Raw genomic sequence first — 15,287 nt, forward strand, 5'->3', positions numbered from 1 at the left:
CCCCGCGGAGGGAATCGGATCCGGTTTCTAAGCGCAGGGTCTCCTAGCCGGGTGTAAATGAGCCCCGGCTTAGCTGGAGTCAATGGGATCGGTCGGAGCAAAATCGGTGCTAGGTTGTCGACAGGACGGGCAAAAAAAAGAAGGAAAAACTAAATGGTTCACGGTGACTCATGAAAGCGCTGCCCCAAAAAACCAGGAACGAGCTTTTCCCAGCCCAGAGCAGAGCCGGCCCTTTGCATTCTCCCGGCCAACCTCCAGTTTGGGGTTTGGGTTTTTGTTTTTTTTTCCTTTAAATAGTGCTGAAACTTCCTGGGCAAAGACATGGTGCGTTTGCACGAATGCCCCATGCGCTGGCACCAATCCTGCCCAAAGAGGCTAAAAAACCCCCCCGCAAATTCCCACAAATCCTGCTGTCCTCTGGGATAGCGAAACGGGCCGCATCCGTGGGGCGACGGGAGGAGCTGTCCCCTCCGACAACCCCAGGGTGGCAAAGTCCCCAAATATAATGCGTCCTGGCGTCCCCGTGCAGCGCCTTGCGTGCCACGGCGGAGCCGGTACCACGGAGAACGATATCCCGGCATGGGAATGGCAAGAATGAAGATGCCAAGTGGGGTCAGGCCCGATTTTTGTGGGGAAAAAAAAAGCTTATTTGGCAAAAAGGGGAATGCATGCATCTGTCTCCCCCTGCAAAAAAATTTTCCTTGCAAGAAGGTGAACGGGTGCATCCCCCCCCCACACAAAAAAAACTTCTCCTTGCAAGATCCTTCTCGTGAAGATCTTTCCTTCTGCAAAAAAAATTCTTGCAAGACCTTTCTCGTGAGCATCTTCCCCCCTGCAAAAAAAATTCTCCTTGCAAGAACCTTCTCGCGAGCATCTTTCCCCCCGCCTTGCCGAAAACCCTCTTTGCAAGCGAGGCGGCTCCGTGCATCTTTCCCTCCCTGCAAATAAAAAATATCTCTCGCTGCAAGAAGGGGAATCCCTCGACGGGCTGGCGACAAAATACCTCGTTCCTCTTCCCCCGCCGGAGTCTTCCCGTCCTAAAGATGGAGCTGTGCGTGCCGAGCTGGACTTCGCAGGCTCTTCCTCCGCGAAGCGGGTTTTTTTTTTTCTTTCTTTTTTTTTTTTTTTCCCCCTTTCCTGCCCATACATGTGTTTCTGTTTTGTATTGTAGCATTTGTTCTGGCGGCTCATATTTACATTTTAAGTGCATCTGGTGGGTGGGCGCTAGGGGAGGAAAGGGAAAGAAAGAAAAAAAAAAAAAAGAAAGAAAACCTCCCTTTTCTGCAACAGGAAACACCACCAAAAATATTGCAAAGGCCCCGAGTTGTTGCTTTGCTTTATGCTGCACCCTTCGCCCTAAAAAAAAACAGGTAGAGGTTTGCAATCGGGGGGAGGGGGGGGAGGAAGGTGGGGGGGGGGACGAAGTTGAGGGGGGTTTAAGGGGAGGGGGGAAAGGGGTGGGGGGTGAATTTGAAAAAAAAAAAAAAGGAGGAAGGAAGGCGGATCCACGTGGTTTAATGGGAGACAGACAGAGATCCCATTGTTCAAAATCAATAAAAAAAGAAGGAAAAAAGGGGGCAGCCGGAGCGCGGGGGGGGGGAGCGGCGGGCCGGGCCCCCCCCCACGCAGCACCGCGCCGGCAGCAGCTGCCGCGCGCGGGACCTGCGTTGCTTTTATTTATTTTTCGCCACCCCCCCCAAAAAAAAAAAAAACCAACCCAAAAAGAAACAAAACCCAACCAACACCCCCCCCCTAAAAAAAAAACCCGATCAAACAAACAAACAAAAAGAGCCGCAGCGGCAGCCAGCAGCAAAGCCGGGCGCCCCCCCCCCCCCGAGAGCAGGTGTGGGGGTCCGGGTCGGGGGTTCTGGGGGGGGGGGGGAGCGGCTTTTTTTCCGCTTTTGCCTTTTTTTTTTCTTTCGCTTTTGCTTTTTTTCCCCCGCTTTTGTGTTTCCCCCCCCCCTCGCTTTTGCTTCCCCCCCGACTTTTGCTTTTCCTTCCCCCCCGACTTTTGCTTTCCCCCCCCCCCCGGCTTTTGCTCCCCCCCCCCCGGCTTTTGCTTTCTTTTCGCATCGGTGGGGACGGGCGATCCCCCTCCCACGGGGGGGGGCGGCGGTGCAAAACTCACTTCGCGGCTTGCAATTTATTTTTAATTTTTTTGGGGGGGGGGGCTTTTTTTTTTTTAAATAAAAAATAACCCTTTAATGCCAGGCCACCCTTTAAAGTTTGCCCAAGTGCAATTCGGGGCGGCGGGGAGGGGGGGGAGCGGTTTGCAATGGGGGGGGGGGGGAGGGCAAAAAATCATTTTTTTTAATTCTTTCTTTTTTTTTTTTCCTTTTTTTTTTTTGCCCCAAAAGCTCGCGTTCCGCCCGAGTTGGGGGGGTCGAGGCGCGCGATGCCCCGCAGGAAGGCGACGGCGGCGGGGCCGCCCTGGGAGCCGGGCTCGGGCAACGGGACGGCGCCGAGGAAGCGGCCGGGCCCGGCGGCGGCGGCAGCGGCGGCAGCGGCGGCAGCGGGCGGGCGGCGGCGGCCGCGCCCGGAGCGCGGCGGCGGCGGCGGCGGCAGCAGCGGCGGCAGCAGCGACGAGGAGGCGCCGCGCGAGCGGCGGCCGCGGGACGGCAGCCCCGGCGGCAGGAGGCCCCCCCGGCCCGGCCCCCCCGGCGCCCCCGGGGGCCCCGCGCGGGGACAGGCCGTGGTCATCTGCGAGCCCGAGCACAGCAAGGAGCGCGTCGTGAGCAGAAGCACCCCCCCCCCTTCGCGCCCCGTTGTGTGCCCCCCCCCTCGCTGCACCCCTGCATGCACCCCTTCATTGCACCCCTTCGTTGCACCCCCCCAGTGAACCCCTTCAGTGCACCCCCCCGTAATGCACACCCTCCTTGCACCCCCTTATGCACCCCACTGCACCCCCTCTTTGCACCCCGATACACCCCAGAATGGGCCCCCTCGTTGCACCCCATTAGGCACCCGATTTTACCCCCTTATTGCACCCCTTCATGCACCCCCCCCTGCTGCACCCCCTCTTTGCACCCCTCACTGAACCCCCAGTACACCCCATAATGCACACCCTCCTTGCACCCCCTTATGCACCCCACTGCACCCCCTTGTTGCATCCCCTCATGCACCCCACCACTGCACCCCCTCTTTGCACCCCAGAATGCGCCCCCTTCATGGCACCCCCTTATGCACCCCATTTTACCCCCTCGTTGCACCCCCTCATGCACCCCTCCAGTGAACCCCTTCAGTGCACCCCCCCAATGCACTCCCTCATTGCACCCCCTAAAGCACACCCCCGCTGCACCCCTTCATTGTGCCCCCCACCGAACCCCCAATAGCCCCCCAAATGCACGCCCTCGTTGCACCCCCTTATGCACCCCATTTTACCCCCTCGTTGCACCCCCTCATGCACCCCACCACTGCACCCCCTCTTTGCACCCCGATGCACCCCAAAATGCACCCTTCTCATTGCACCCCATTAGGCACCCGAATTTTACCCCCTGGCTGCACCCCCCCAATTTACCCCTTCGTGGCCCCCCCTTCCTGCCCCTTTGCGCTGCGCCCCCTCCCTGCACCCCTTTAATGCACCCCGCCGCTGCGCGCCCGTAGCGCGCTCCCTAAAGCACCCCCTAACTGCACCCCTCAGTTGTGCCCCCCCCAAGTTGCATCCCCAGCCTGAACCCCTTTATTGCCCCCCCCCCAAAATTTGCCTCCTTTAATTGCCCCCCCCCCACACCCCCCCCCAAATTGCATCCTCAGCTCACGCCCCTCATTCGTGCTCCTGGGTCGTCCCCTCCGGCCCCCGAGCGGGGCAGCAGCCCCCCCCTTTCCTCCGGGCACCAGAGACCCCCCCAGTTTGGCCTAGTTCGCGCACGGGGCCGGGGGGGGGACATAAAAATAGCTTCCGGGCTGGTTTTTTTGTTTTTTTTCCCCCGCAATTGACCCATTTTGGGAATTTTTTCCGCCGTGCCCCAGCCGTAACGTACGGCGGGGCCGAGGTTCCCGCGGGGCCGCGCGCCTGCGCCGAACGCCCCCGGCTCGCGACCCCCTTTTCCCCCCCCCTCCTCCTCCGACGGAAAGGCGGATTCAAGAGGCGTTTATTTACTTCCTCCGTCGCGCTTCCCGGCCGCCGCCTCCCCGCATCCCGGCGCTGAAGCCTCCCAAACTTTTGTCGGCAAAAAGCTCGACCTTTCCCGCCTCCCCTCCTTGCAAACGCGGCGCCGGAGTGGTTTTATCCAGGAAAAAGCGTTTTGCTGATGGACAGCGGCCCCGTGTGTTCGCTTTTCCCACCGTGGCCGGCTCTTTCCCGCGGGCATTTTTCCCTGTCTGGATTGTGGGGAGGAAAAAACCCACCCTGAGCAACGGGATTAATAAACGCAAGGATGAGCTCGGCCCGGCGCTCCCACCGGGGGCGCGCGGGAATTTCTGCCCCCTTTTTCCCGCGGCCTCCCCAACTCCGCTGGCGGCCATGGTTTGGCACCCGCGTGCCTGGGAACAGCGCTCGGGCTCGTCGGAAACGAGGGAAAACTCGGGAGCGAGCGTCAGCATGTCTGTCTGCCGCTGTTTTCCTTTTCCCCCGGCAGATTTAAAAGAAAAGCCGGGCGAGGGAATAAACCTAATTCTGGGATGGCAAAGAGCTGGCGAAGCCCCCGCGAACCCTCCGCTTCGCTCCTTTTCCTCCGAGGAAGCTGATGGTTTTTCCTCTGTCCCTCGCAGAAACTTGAAGGCTCCAAGTGCAGGGGCCAACTGCTGATTTTCGGAGCCACCAACTGGGACTTGATCGGCCGGAAAGAAGTGCCTAAGCAGCAAGGTGAGGGAAACACCCGCCCCGTCCCGCGCGTCGGCTGCCGGCGCCCGTCCGAAGGCTTTGAGAACGCAGCGAAAAAGCCAAAGCAGCAGCTTTTTTTTGTGTTTTTTTTATATATATAAATATATGTATTTTTTTCCTTCTTTTCCTTTTTCCCGCTGCAGTTGCTTACCGTAACCTGGGCCAAAACCTGTGGGGGCCGCACAGGTACGGATGTCTCTCAGGGATTCAGGTGCGGACGGTGGTGTCGGGCCCCTGCGCTGCTCACAGCCTGCTCATCACCGCCGAGGGCAAGCTCTGGAGCTGGGGTGAGCCGCCGCGTGTCCGTCCGTCCGTCCGTCCGTCCCCGAAACGGGGAGGCTTTTTGCAGCAAATCCCACCGCTGCCCCCTTCCCCGCAGGTCGCAACGAGAAGGGGCAGCTGGGCCACGGCGACACCAAGCGCGTGGAGGCGCCCAGGCTCATCGAGGTGCTCGGCGGCGAGGCCATCGTGCTGGCGGCGTGCGGCCGCAACCACACGCTCGCCCTCACCGGTACGACGACGATGGCAGCAGCGAAAAAAGGGCCACATTCCCGCGCATCCCAAATTAACTCACCCGCCCCCCTCATTTTTTTCCCGGCCTCGCAGAGAGCGGCTCCGTCTTCGCCTTCGGGGAGAACAAGATGGGACAGCTCGGCCTCGGGAACCAGACGGACGCCGTGCCCAGCCCCGCGCAGGTAACCCGCCTCCTTCCCGCCTCCTTCCCTTTAGGAAATAAATTTCCGCCGTTTCTCCCTTTGCTCCTTTGCGACTTGGCAGCTTTTTCCGCCCCGAGAGGTGAAAACCCGACGTTCGGGCCCCGGGAGGCGGCGGGATGCAGCCACCTTCATCCCTAATCGCTGCTTTTTTCCCCCTCCTTTCCGCTGGCTTTGCAACCGTAACACGACGGGGAAAATTCGCCGGGGGACGACGCCTTGGGGATGTGCCGAAATCCCCCCCCTTCCCAAATCCCACCGGGAGCTTTTCAGTGCCGGGTTCCCTCCGTCTCTTGCAGATCATGTACAACGGGCAGCCCATCACCAAAATGGCCTGCGGGGCTGAATTCAGCATGATCATGGACTGCAAAGGAAACCTCTATTCCTTCGGCTGCCCCGAATACGGCCAGCTGGGTACGGTAGCGTTTTCGGGAGCCGCTTCCCGCGGTTTGAGCTCCGGCGCCGCTCTTAAATAATTGCCCCGGAGGGAAAAGCGGGCTGGATTTTTCCCCCCCCCTCTTTTTTTTTCTCCCCTTTTTTTTTATTCCCCCCCCTTTTTTTTTTCCTTTTCCTCCCCCCGCTTTTTCACCTCGCGCCCCCCCCCCCCGCAGGGCACAACTCGGACGGCAAGTTCATCGCCCGGGCGCAGCGGATAGAGTACGACTGCGAGCTGGTGCCCCGGCGCGTGGCCATCTTCATCGAGAAGACCAAAGACGGGCAGATCCTGCCCGTCCCCAACGTGGTGGTGCGGGACGTGGCCTGCGGCGCCAACCACACGGTAACGGCTCCGGGAACCGCTCCGAATCGGAGCCCGGCTCCGTGTTTCCTCCCGCTCCGTGGATGTCCAAGTCGCGGCGCCTTGCATGCAATGAGTTGGTCGGGTCTCAGGGGGGTTCGGCGCCCGCCGCTCAGAGCCGTCTCCCTCTCCGCTCTCCCCAGCTCGTGCTGGACTCGCAGAAGCGCGTCTTCTCCTGGGGCTTCGGCGGCTACGGCCGGCTGGGCCACGCGGAGCAGAAGGACGAGATGGTGCCCCGGTTGGTGAAGCTCTTCGACTTCCCGGGCCGCGGAGCGGCTCAGATCTACGCCGGCTACACGTGCTCCTTCGCCGTCAGCGAGACAGGTCGGGCCGGCGGCGCCTAACGTGGAGCGAAACGCCGCTGCCGCCGCCGCGCAGCCCTGGCGCTCGGGGGGCTTTCGCCGCGGCCGACGCGCGGGTTTGTTTTTCCTCCCCCCGCTTGCAGGAGGCCTCTTTTTTTGGGGAGCCACGAACACCTCGCGCGAGTCGACCATGTACCCCAAAGCGGTGCAGGATCTGTGCGGCTGGAAGATCCGCAGCTTGGCCTGCGGGTAAGTGGGGCGGCCGGCGCGGCGCGTTCTCCCGCGCTCCTCCCGCGTTCCCGCGTTCCTCCCGCGCAGGGTTTGGGGACCGGATGCTTTCGGAGCTCCCTCTAACGCAGCGGAAAAGCCGTGTTCTCCGGGCTCGGGCCAGGTGTTTGCAGTCAGGGAACCCCCCGGCTTAAACCCCAAATCGCCGCTCGCCAGCCAAAACGACGGCGGAAAAACCCCGTGGGAACGCGGCGGGCGGCACCCGGCGCCGGTTCCCACGCCTCGCGCCCGAAGCCGCTTTGCGGGCGCCCCTCGCTCCTTCCCGACCAGCTCGATTTATTATTATTATTATTATTATTATTATTAATTTTTTGGCGGCTGATGGGCCCCCCCCCCGCGCGCCCCTTCCCTCTGCAGGAAGAGCAGCATCATCGTGGCGGCGGACGAGAGCACCATCAGCTGGGGCCCGTCGCCCACTTTCGGGGAGCTGGTAAGGGCTCGCCGGGGCCGCGGGAAAGCGGGTGCCCCCGCGGGAACGCCGGGCTTTGCCGAGGGGAGGGATGGGACGGGATGGGATGGGATGGGGTGGGATATGTGGGTGCCCCCCCCCACCACGAAAAGCCCGGGGAACGCTGGGCTTTGCCAAGGGGAGGGATGGGACGGGATGGGATGGGATGGGGTGGGATATGTGGGTGCCCCCCCACCGCGAAAAGCCCGGCGTCCCTCCGGGGCGGCTCACGGCCTCCGCGGGGTGGGGGGGGGCTCGCGGGGGGGGCTCTCGCAGGGCTACGGCGACCACAAGCCCAAGTCGTCCACGGCGGCCCAGGAGGTGAAGACCCTGGACGGGATCTACACGGAGCAGGTGAGGCCTCCCCCCGCTCCCCGGCTCGGCCCCGGGGGGGCAAAACCTCCCTCCCGAAATCGCCACGCTCTCGCTCGGACCCGGTACCCCCCCCCCCCCCGAGGGGGGGCACCGCGGCTTTTCCCCCTTTTCCCGGCAGAAATGCCGGCAGGCGCCGAGGGAGGGGAGCGTGCTGAGACCTGGCACACTCGAGACACCCGTGCAAGCGGGCCGGCTTGGAAAACCGCGGAAGCGGCGTCTCTGGGAGGCGGAGGGGGGGTCAAAAAGCGGGGTGCGGGCCCCCCTTTTTCTAAATTTTTCGTGCCCCCCCCCGGCTCGCCTAGGTGGCCATGGGCTATGCCCATTCCCTGGTGATCGCCCGTGACGAGAGCGAAGGGGAGAAGGAGAGGCTGAAGAAGCTGCCCGAGTACAACCCGCGCACGCTGTGAGGGGGGGGCCAGGCCCCCCCCCCCCGCCGCCCCCCCTCCTCCTCCGGGCTCGCCGTTTCGCCCCCCCCCCCCCCCCCCGGCTCTCCTCCGATTTCCAAAGCGGTGGCGCCTTCGGCACGTCGAAGACCTCTCCTCGCCGCTCGCCGGGCCCCGTCCCCACCGGAGCAGGGACTTTCGGCAGATCCAGGCTTCTTTTTTTTATTCCCCCCCCCCCCCCCATTTTGCAGAGTGGGAGGGGACGGACAGACGGACGGAGATTTCTTTTTTTTTTTTCCCCTTTTTTTTTTTTTCCTTTTTTTTCCTGGCCCACCCCCCCGCCACAAACGCTCTGCAGGCGCCCGGTCGCTTTGCGCTCGGAGCCACCTTTGCGCCTTCGGAAACATCCCGCCACCGTGGACCCCCCCCCCCCAAACCTCCGCCGTCGGGTCCAGGGAAGCGCGGGAACTTGGTGCCGCCGGAAAAGCCCGGAGCGGAGCCAAATCCCCCCCATCCTCGGGCTGGCGAAGCCCCGCGAGACGCCGCTTTTCCGCGACCGCCGTTCCCGCGGGTTTTCGGCGGCCCGCAATTTGGGCGCTCTGATTTTATTTTGGGGGGGGGGGGGGGTCCTTCCTCCGGGAATGTCTCCTTTTTTGGGGGGGGGGCCCTAATCCCATAGAGCCCGGCCGGCTTTCGGGCCGGGAAGCTCTGGCAGCTTCTCTCCGGCGGGGAGCGGCGGTGGCCTCCGAACGGGCTCCGTGTCCCCCCCGCGAGTCTCAGGGCCGGGAGGGAGGCTGCGACCCGGCCCCCCCCCCCCCCAGCTTTGCCGGGAAACGTGGCGTTAAATAGCAGCGGGCGTCTCTTAAATTATATAAAAAATAATAATAATATAAAAACGCCCGGTGGCTTTTTTTTTCCCTATTTTTTCTTTTCTTTTTTTCTTTTTCGTGCACCCCGGCCGCCCCGTTCCCCAAAGCTCGCGCCCGTCCCCGGGGAGGTCTCAGGTATGAAGAGCGGGGCCCCGAAGGGCAGGATTTGGGGCTTTTTTCCCCCCCCATCATGTTTTATCAGCTGCAGCCTGGTTATCTGCCCCGAGCCCCTGCGGCCACGCCGCCGCGCACTGTGCTGGAGAAACGAGGTGCCTTTTCCGCGGAGGCCACGCTGCCGGTTTTCTGCTCCGCAGCCGTGCTGGGAATCTTGCAGTACTTGCCGAAAGGGTTGTTTTTTTGGTTTTTTTTTTGTTTGTTTGTTTTTTTAAATTTTCTTTGGGGGTTTGGTTTTTTTTTTTTTTTTTTTTGGTATGCGTGTTTTTAAAAAAAAAAAAACAAGGAAAAAATTTTCCAGGACAAGGAGAGCAGCCGGGCGGGAGAAGTTGCACTCAGCTCCGGGGCCGTTTTAGCAATATTAGCCTTTCCCGCTCGGCGAATGCAATACGTTTGGGGGGGAGGGCGGGCAGCGGCGCGGGAAAAGGTTTCGGGAGAAGGGCAAAAAAAAATTAATAAAAATCCACTTTCACCCCCCCCCCCAAAAAATAAATAGAAAAGGTCATTTGGGTTGGTGTTGGCAAAGCCGGCGGGATCCTGCCCCTAAGGGAAAGGCAGGAAATTTGTGCTCTTTGGGGGCTTCTCCCCCCGTCTGCCGCCTTGTTCTGACCGTGGGAGCGGGAAGGAGCAGGGGCTGGAAATAAAATAATAATAAAATCCGAGGATGCCGGAAGGATTTTTTAATTTAGGCGCGACGAAAGGTTCCCGGTTTAGTGCTGTAAAGTGTCTTCTCACTTTTTTTTTGTTTTTTTTTTGGTTGTTTTTTGTTTTTTTTTTTTTATATATTTCTCGGAGTAAATGTTTAAATAAACGCCGTCGTTGTGTACGCCGCTGGGCTCTGCCATCTCTGCTCCTCCCGGTCGCCGCGGGGTTTCGGCTCGTGGTGGCGTCAAGCCGAAACGCCCCCCCACCCCACCGCGGGGCCTTTAATCTTCATTTTTTTGTAATCTTAATTTTTTTTTGTGACCCTGGGAGGAGGAAGAGGAGGAGGAGGAGGACCGCGGCCCCCCCCTCAAGGCACCATGTGCCACCACTTGAAGGAGAAGGGCTGGCGGCGGACGTTGGTGCCGCAGTGGACCTCTCCCAGGTTCTTGTGGTAGGAGAAGTAGTCGTTGATGAAGGTGCAGGTGAGCCCCAGGGGCTCCAGCAGGGAGCGGACCTTCTCCTCCAGGCAGCACTGCCCACGGATGACCGGCCCAAAGGGCTTGGGGATGCCCAGGTGTCTTCCCAACACCAGCATGTTCACCTGCAGCGGGACAACCATGAGCGTGGGCCACCGCCACCGCGTCGGCCAAGCTCGCGGCGGGCCGGGGTCCTTACCATGTCGGGGAAAAACGCCGTGGCGCCCGCATCGCCGTTGCCTTTGAAGAGCTGCGGGATGTCCACGATGTCCCGCTCGCTGAGGCCCAGCTCCCGCTTGAGGACGTCCCTGTTCCAGCTGATGCAGCTCTGCCGGGGGAAGCCGAGGATGAGGAGGGTGGCGGGGCCGAAGGAGGGCGCTGGGGTCCCCCTCCTCCTTGGTTTTTAAGCGCCTGGTGGCATTTGGGGTGGGGGGGAACCTGGGCTGAGCTCTGCTAGGTCCACGGTGAGCAGAGGTTGGAGGCACCTCGAGGTGGTGGCACCACCGGCTCACCTGGGCGAAGGCGTTGTACTTCCGCAGCGCTTCGTCGGCCAGGATCTCGTTAATGGTCGGCTTGGGGACCTCCTTCAGCCCTGCGGTGGCGGAAAACACCCGCCAGTGGGTTTTTTCCCCCCCCTCCCAAAATTATAGCCACCGGGGCACCCGCCCTACCCTCGAACATCGCCGCCTCGCCATAGCCCTCGTCTTGCTTCTCCTTGAGCAGGCGGTAGCAGGCGCTGGGGCTGGCCAAGAGCAGCCGGAAACCCTGCGGGGAGACAGCGGAGAAGGTCCGTGCCGGCAAGTTGGATGGCCTGGAGGCCCAAAACAGCCAGGGGCCACCGCCAGCACCCGTCACCTGCCGGTCGGGAGCCGGGACGAAGCTGAGGAACTCGTCAACGTGGCCGACGACGAGCCAGTCGGAGAAGAGCTCCACGGGCGCCTGCACCCTCTGGGCCACCAGGAAATCCTTGACGGCCTTCGCCATCCGTCGGCCGCCGAACCTTTGGGTGGATGGGGGTGGGTGGGGTGAGGAAGATGAGGAGCCAGGACGGGATGAGGCCGAAGGAGCGAGGCCGGAGGCCGGGGAGCCGGCCGCGGCGAGCCTCTCACCTGGGGAAGCTGCTGCCCACGAGGATGCGCCCCAGCGGGAACTCCTTGCCCCGCACCGTCACGGGGGGGCTCACCTCCAGGTTCCCGAAGGAGTCGAGGCTGGAGGCGCCTTCCCGCGCTTCCCGGGCCACGTAGCCGAAATCAGGGCCCTTGCAAGGGGGGAGGGGGGGGGGGACACACACAAAGCGGCGGTACGATGCAGAAAACCCCCTGCACCCGCCAGCCCCCCCACCCCAAGAAGCATCAAGACTGCAAGCCCTCATCCACCCTGAAGCATGGTGGTCCCAAATAATCCCGTTCCCGGTGGCAAATCCCTTTCCCAGATGCCCAAGGAGCCCTTTGGCCAGCCCCTTGCTATATATTTAGCAGGGGGGGGCTGGGTGCTGCTGCGGGGGGGGGGGGGTCCGAGCTCGGGTACCAGGATGCGCTTGGCGGGGAAGTCCTTGAGCCCCCGGTCACGGGGCGAGTCGAAGACCACGGGGAACGTCTTATGGGGAGCTTGCACGTAGCCGAACTCGATCTCGTCCTGGTGAGGATGGGGGGGGGGGGAAAAAGCTGCTGGAGCCTCGGCCGGCGACGGCGGTGGTGGGGGGGGTCCCCAAGCCCAGCCGCCCCGGCGCCCACCTGGATCCAGCGGTCGTTGCGGTTCTCCAGCAGCGGGCAGACGGTGACGGAGCAGCCGGCGCGCTCGGCCAGCGCGCTCACGGCGGCCACGAAGTCCTGGTTGTCGGTCACGCTGGGGGTGGGGGAAGGCGAGGGGAAGAAGCTGAGATGGGACCCCCCCCCAGGGGTGGGTGGCCACCCCACCGTGGTGGCACCCACCTGCACACGTAGAGCTCGGCGGGCGCCAGCGTGCTGGGCGTCATGATCCAGGGGGCCACGCGGAAAACCACCGTGTCCGTGAAAACGGGCGTCTCCAGCAGGCCCTGGGGAGGAGGAGGAGGAGGAGGAAGAGGAGGGTGGGCACTGCAGCGGGTGCCGGATGACCCCGTCGGGTGCCGGCCTTACCTTCTCGGGGCTATCCAGGAGGGTGACGTGCAAGGAGAGCAGCCCGGCAAAGCCGGCATCCGGGAAGCAGAGCCCTTCCACGTAGAAGATGCTCTCCTCCTGGTGCCGGCTGGGCTTCACGGCGTACGAGAGCTTCTCGCCGCCCAGGACGTGCTTGTACTCCTCCGGCGAGAGGCTGTCTGCGGGGAGGGGGGGCAAGGTGGCGGCGTCAGGGACCGCGGCGGAGCCCCCCCCCAGCTGTGAGGCTCAGCGGAGCGGGGGGATGCTCGGCCCCCCGGCATCCTTGGGGGGGAAAAATAAATCCCGGGGGATGCATTTTAAGATGCCAGAGGGAGGGGTCCATGCAAGCGCCTTGGTCTGCTCCCCCCGCCGTCCGCTCATCCGGTGGCCCGAAAACCACCGCTTGGGTGCTGCGGCCCCCCCCCCGGGTGCTGGGCGCTCCTCGCCTCCGCCGCGGGAAGATGCTGCTTCTCAGCGCAGAGCCCCGTTGCAATAAATCTTTGCTCCGCGAGCGAGCAGCGGGACTGCAAGAAATTCAATGCAGCCATCCGGAGCCGCCGGCTCCCGCTCGAAAGGGACCGGGACGGTTAGAGATCCGTCCTCATCGGCGGCCGAGGGACCGCCGCCACCGCCGATGCGCCGGGGACTCACTGCCGCCGTAGAAAACGCCGACTTTGTCCGCGTCGCCGAAGCTCACGTGCAGGACGAGCCGGTGGCCGGCAAAGATGGTGCGGGGACCTCGTGTGCGCAGCACCAGCTGCGACATGTCCTTCAGGTCTGGGGGAGAGGGAGCGAGGGGGCTCGGCGCCTGCGGAGCCGCCAGCCCTCAGCCGGCGCTCGTTGCCGCCGCCGGGGAAAATCTCCCGATGCTACAAAATCTGCTGCAAACGGCTCCCTCCCGCCCCTCGGAAAACGTGCAAAAAATAAATTAATTAAAAAATAAAAGGGAAAGCAGCTGTGAGTGCTCTCCGGTATTAAAAGCTGATGCAAAAAGCCCCAGGGAAGGGTTTCCCCCCCCACCCCGCGCCCAGGTGCTGGTACCCTCGTAGGAGCGCCCGGCAGCATCGCGGCTGTCCCTCGTCGCGGGCTCGTCGCGGTCACAGTTCACCAGCAGGATGGCGCCGTGCCCCTCGGGCCCCCACGTCCAGGTGCGCTGCGGAGAGCAGGGTCCGAGCGGGCGGCGGGCTCGCGGGCAGAGTGCCGCCGGCCCCCGGTGCCCGCCGCATCCCTACCTTATCCGTCAGCGTCTTGTTCACCGCCCCGCTGCGCGTCGTGTCGGCATCCAGGGAGACATCTACAGAGGGATGGAGGGATGCTCGAGCCCGGTGCTCCCAGCGTGGTGGAGCAGCCCGGCACCCCGGCGTGGCGCTCCTTACCCACGCAGGTGAGATACAGCATGGCTCTGCCCACGGGGACCCCTCCGTCCTCGCCGAAGTAGGACACACGGACCTGCAACGGAGACGCTTCGCTGCGAGCAGGGACCGCGGGGCCGGCTCACGCGCCGAGCGCGGGAACGGAGGGGGGGCCACCCACCTTCTCGTCGCCGACGTCCTTGCTGAGCGCCTCCATCGCCACCAGCACCTCCGTGCCGGCGGCCAGCGGCCAGCGGGACACGCTCGACGGCAGCTTCACGGTCTGCGTGTCGTGGACCACGTAGATCTTCACGCCGGCGGTGCCCTGGGCGTGAAACGAGGCGGCATCTCTGGGCGCTGCCCTGCGCGGGGAGCCAAAGGCAGCGCGTTTAGCGGCGCGTTTAGCCCTGCCGGGGCTCCCCCCTGAGCTTAGCGGCGGGGGGCTGCAAGGAAAGCGGAAACCTGCCCGTGAAAAAGCACTCGAAGTTGGTTTGGGGCCAGAAATGCTGCTAAACGATACACGTGCACGGAGGCAACGTGCCCTGGTGGGAAAAGCTGCCGTCGTTTGACTTCCCCGCAGTCCCCCAAGCAAGGGAAAACTTGGCCTCGGCAGGGCCGGGAGGACAGTGAGTCGAGGAGACGGAGCCGCCGCAGCTCCTAACAGTGGGAAAACCTTGGCGAAGCCTCCGGCAAGGACTGGGCTCGGCATCGGGGTGCAGGAGAGAAATGCAGCCCAAAGTCGGGTCCATCCCCAAGGCACCCGGTCACGGGCACCTGGAGGAGCAGCATCTATCCCTGCCGGGATCCTCGGCCACTTTTGGAAAAAGACACTAGAAAAGCTGTTTTGTCCTTTTTCCCTTCTGTTTAGCAGCTCCCCATAAAACATCCCTTGAAATTTCATCTTGGGCAAAGCCCCCCCGGGGCTCGTTTGCTCAGCCCAATGCAAAAGCTTCGCCTCGACCCTGCTAAGTCCACGGCGAGTTATTTTTACCAGGGCTCTGCCCGCTCCTCACCTCGCGCCGGGGTTTTAAAGCCGGCATCAACGCGGCAGCGGGAGCTGCCTCTAAGCGGGGGGGGGGGACGCGGCGGCGAATTACCCGCAGACGTCGACGGAGAGCTCGGTGCCCAGCACGCAGATGGTGCTGGTGGGGCGCTGCGTGGAGAGCTGGACGACGCGCTGCTGGGCCATGCCGGCTCCGAGTGCCACGGCGCCCGGCCCCGGGGGGGGATTATAAAGCCCTGGGGTGCGGGGAGGGGATTAGCCGGGGCCCAGCCTCGTCCCACCTCCGGGCTCGCTGCCACTCCGCCGGGTGAGGGCATGCGGTGGCCCCGTGGACTTGCTCACCCGCCGGCCGTCCCGGAGAAAAAGCATGGATTGTTCCGGGGGGAAAAGCACCAGCCGGCTGCTTTCCTGTTTCCCGCGCTGGGCTTTCCTTAAGGAGTGTTGCTTTATTTTTTTCTTTTCCTTTTTCCCGAAAGCGCTTCGCGGAGATTAAGAGATGCCGCAGCTTGCGATAAACCCACGGC

At 62.9% G+C, this 15,287-nt stretch overlaps 2 protein-coding genes and 1 pseudogene across 2 annotated transcripts; 1 reads left to right on the forward strand and 2 right to left on the reverse strand.

The window, feature by feature from the left end:
- Nucleotides 1–289: 289 nt before the first annotated feature.
- Nucleotides 290–1,541, reverse strand: LOC136994273 (uncharacterized; annotated as a pseudogene).
- On the forward strand, nt 1,285–8,177 carry RCC2 (regulator of chromosome condensation 2). Its single transcript, XM_067311303.1, has 13 exons — nt 1,285–1,370; nt 2,358–2,731; nt 4,711–4,804; nt 4,966–5,109; nt 5,202–5,333; nt 5,429–5,517; nt 5,835–5,949; nt 6,147–6,313; nt 6,475–6,655; nt 6,777–6,882; nt 7,279–7,351; nt 7,646–7,723; nt 8,047–8,177. The coding sequence occupies exons 2-13, from the start codon at nt 2,396–2,398 to the stop codon at nt 8,149–8,151; spliced, it is 1,620 nt and encodes a 539-aa protein (XP_067167404.1). The 5' UTR covers nt 1,285–1,370; nt 2,358–2,395; the 3' UTR covers nt 8,152–8,177.
- Nucleotides 8,178–9,570: 1,393 nt separating this feature from the next.
- LOC106498612 (protein-arginine deiminase type-1-like) lies at nt 9,571–14,949 on the reverse strand. The gene is made up of 16 exons (XM_067310878.1): nt 14,858–14,949; nt 13,942–14,122; nt 13,785–13,857; nt 13,641–13,702; nt 13,450–13,561; nt 13,060–13,185; nt 12,409–12,587; nt 12,223–12,326; nt 12,025–12,136; nt 11,819–11,926; nt 11,401–11,549; nt 11,147–11,291; nt 10,963–11,056; nt 10,804–10,883; nt 10,491–10,619; nt 9,571–10,416 (listed from the first exon to the last, which is right to left on the reverse strand). Exons 1-16 carry the CDS (start codon nt 14,947–14,949, stop codon nt 10,183–10,185), a joined length of 1,980 nt encoding a protein of 659 aa, XP_067166979.1. The 3' UTR covers nt 9,571–10,182.
- Nucleotides 14,950–15,287: the final 338 nt, after the last annotated feature.

The sequence above is a fragment of the Apteryx mantelli genome, chromosome 26, assembly GCF_036417845.1.
Source record: "Apteryx mantelli isolate bAptMan1 chromosome 26, bAptMan1.hap1, whole genome shotgun sequence".
In the NCBI taxonomy this organism is placed as follows: Eukaryota; Metazoa; Chordata; class Aves; order Apterygiformes; family Apterygidae; genus Apteryx; species Apteryx mantelli.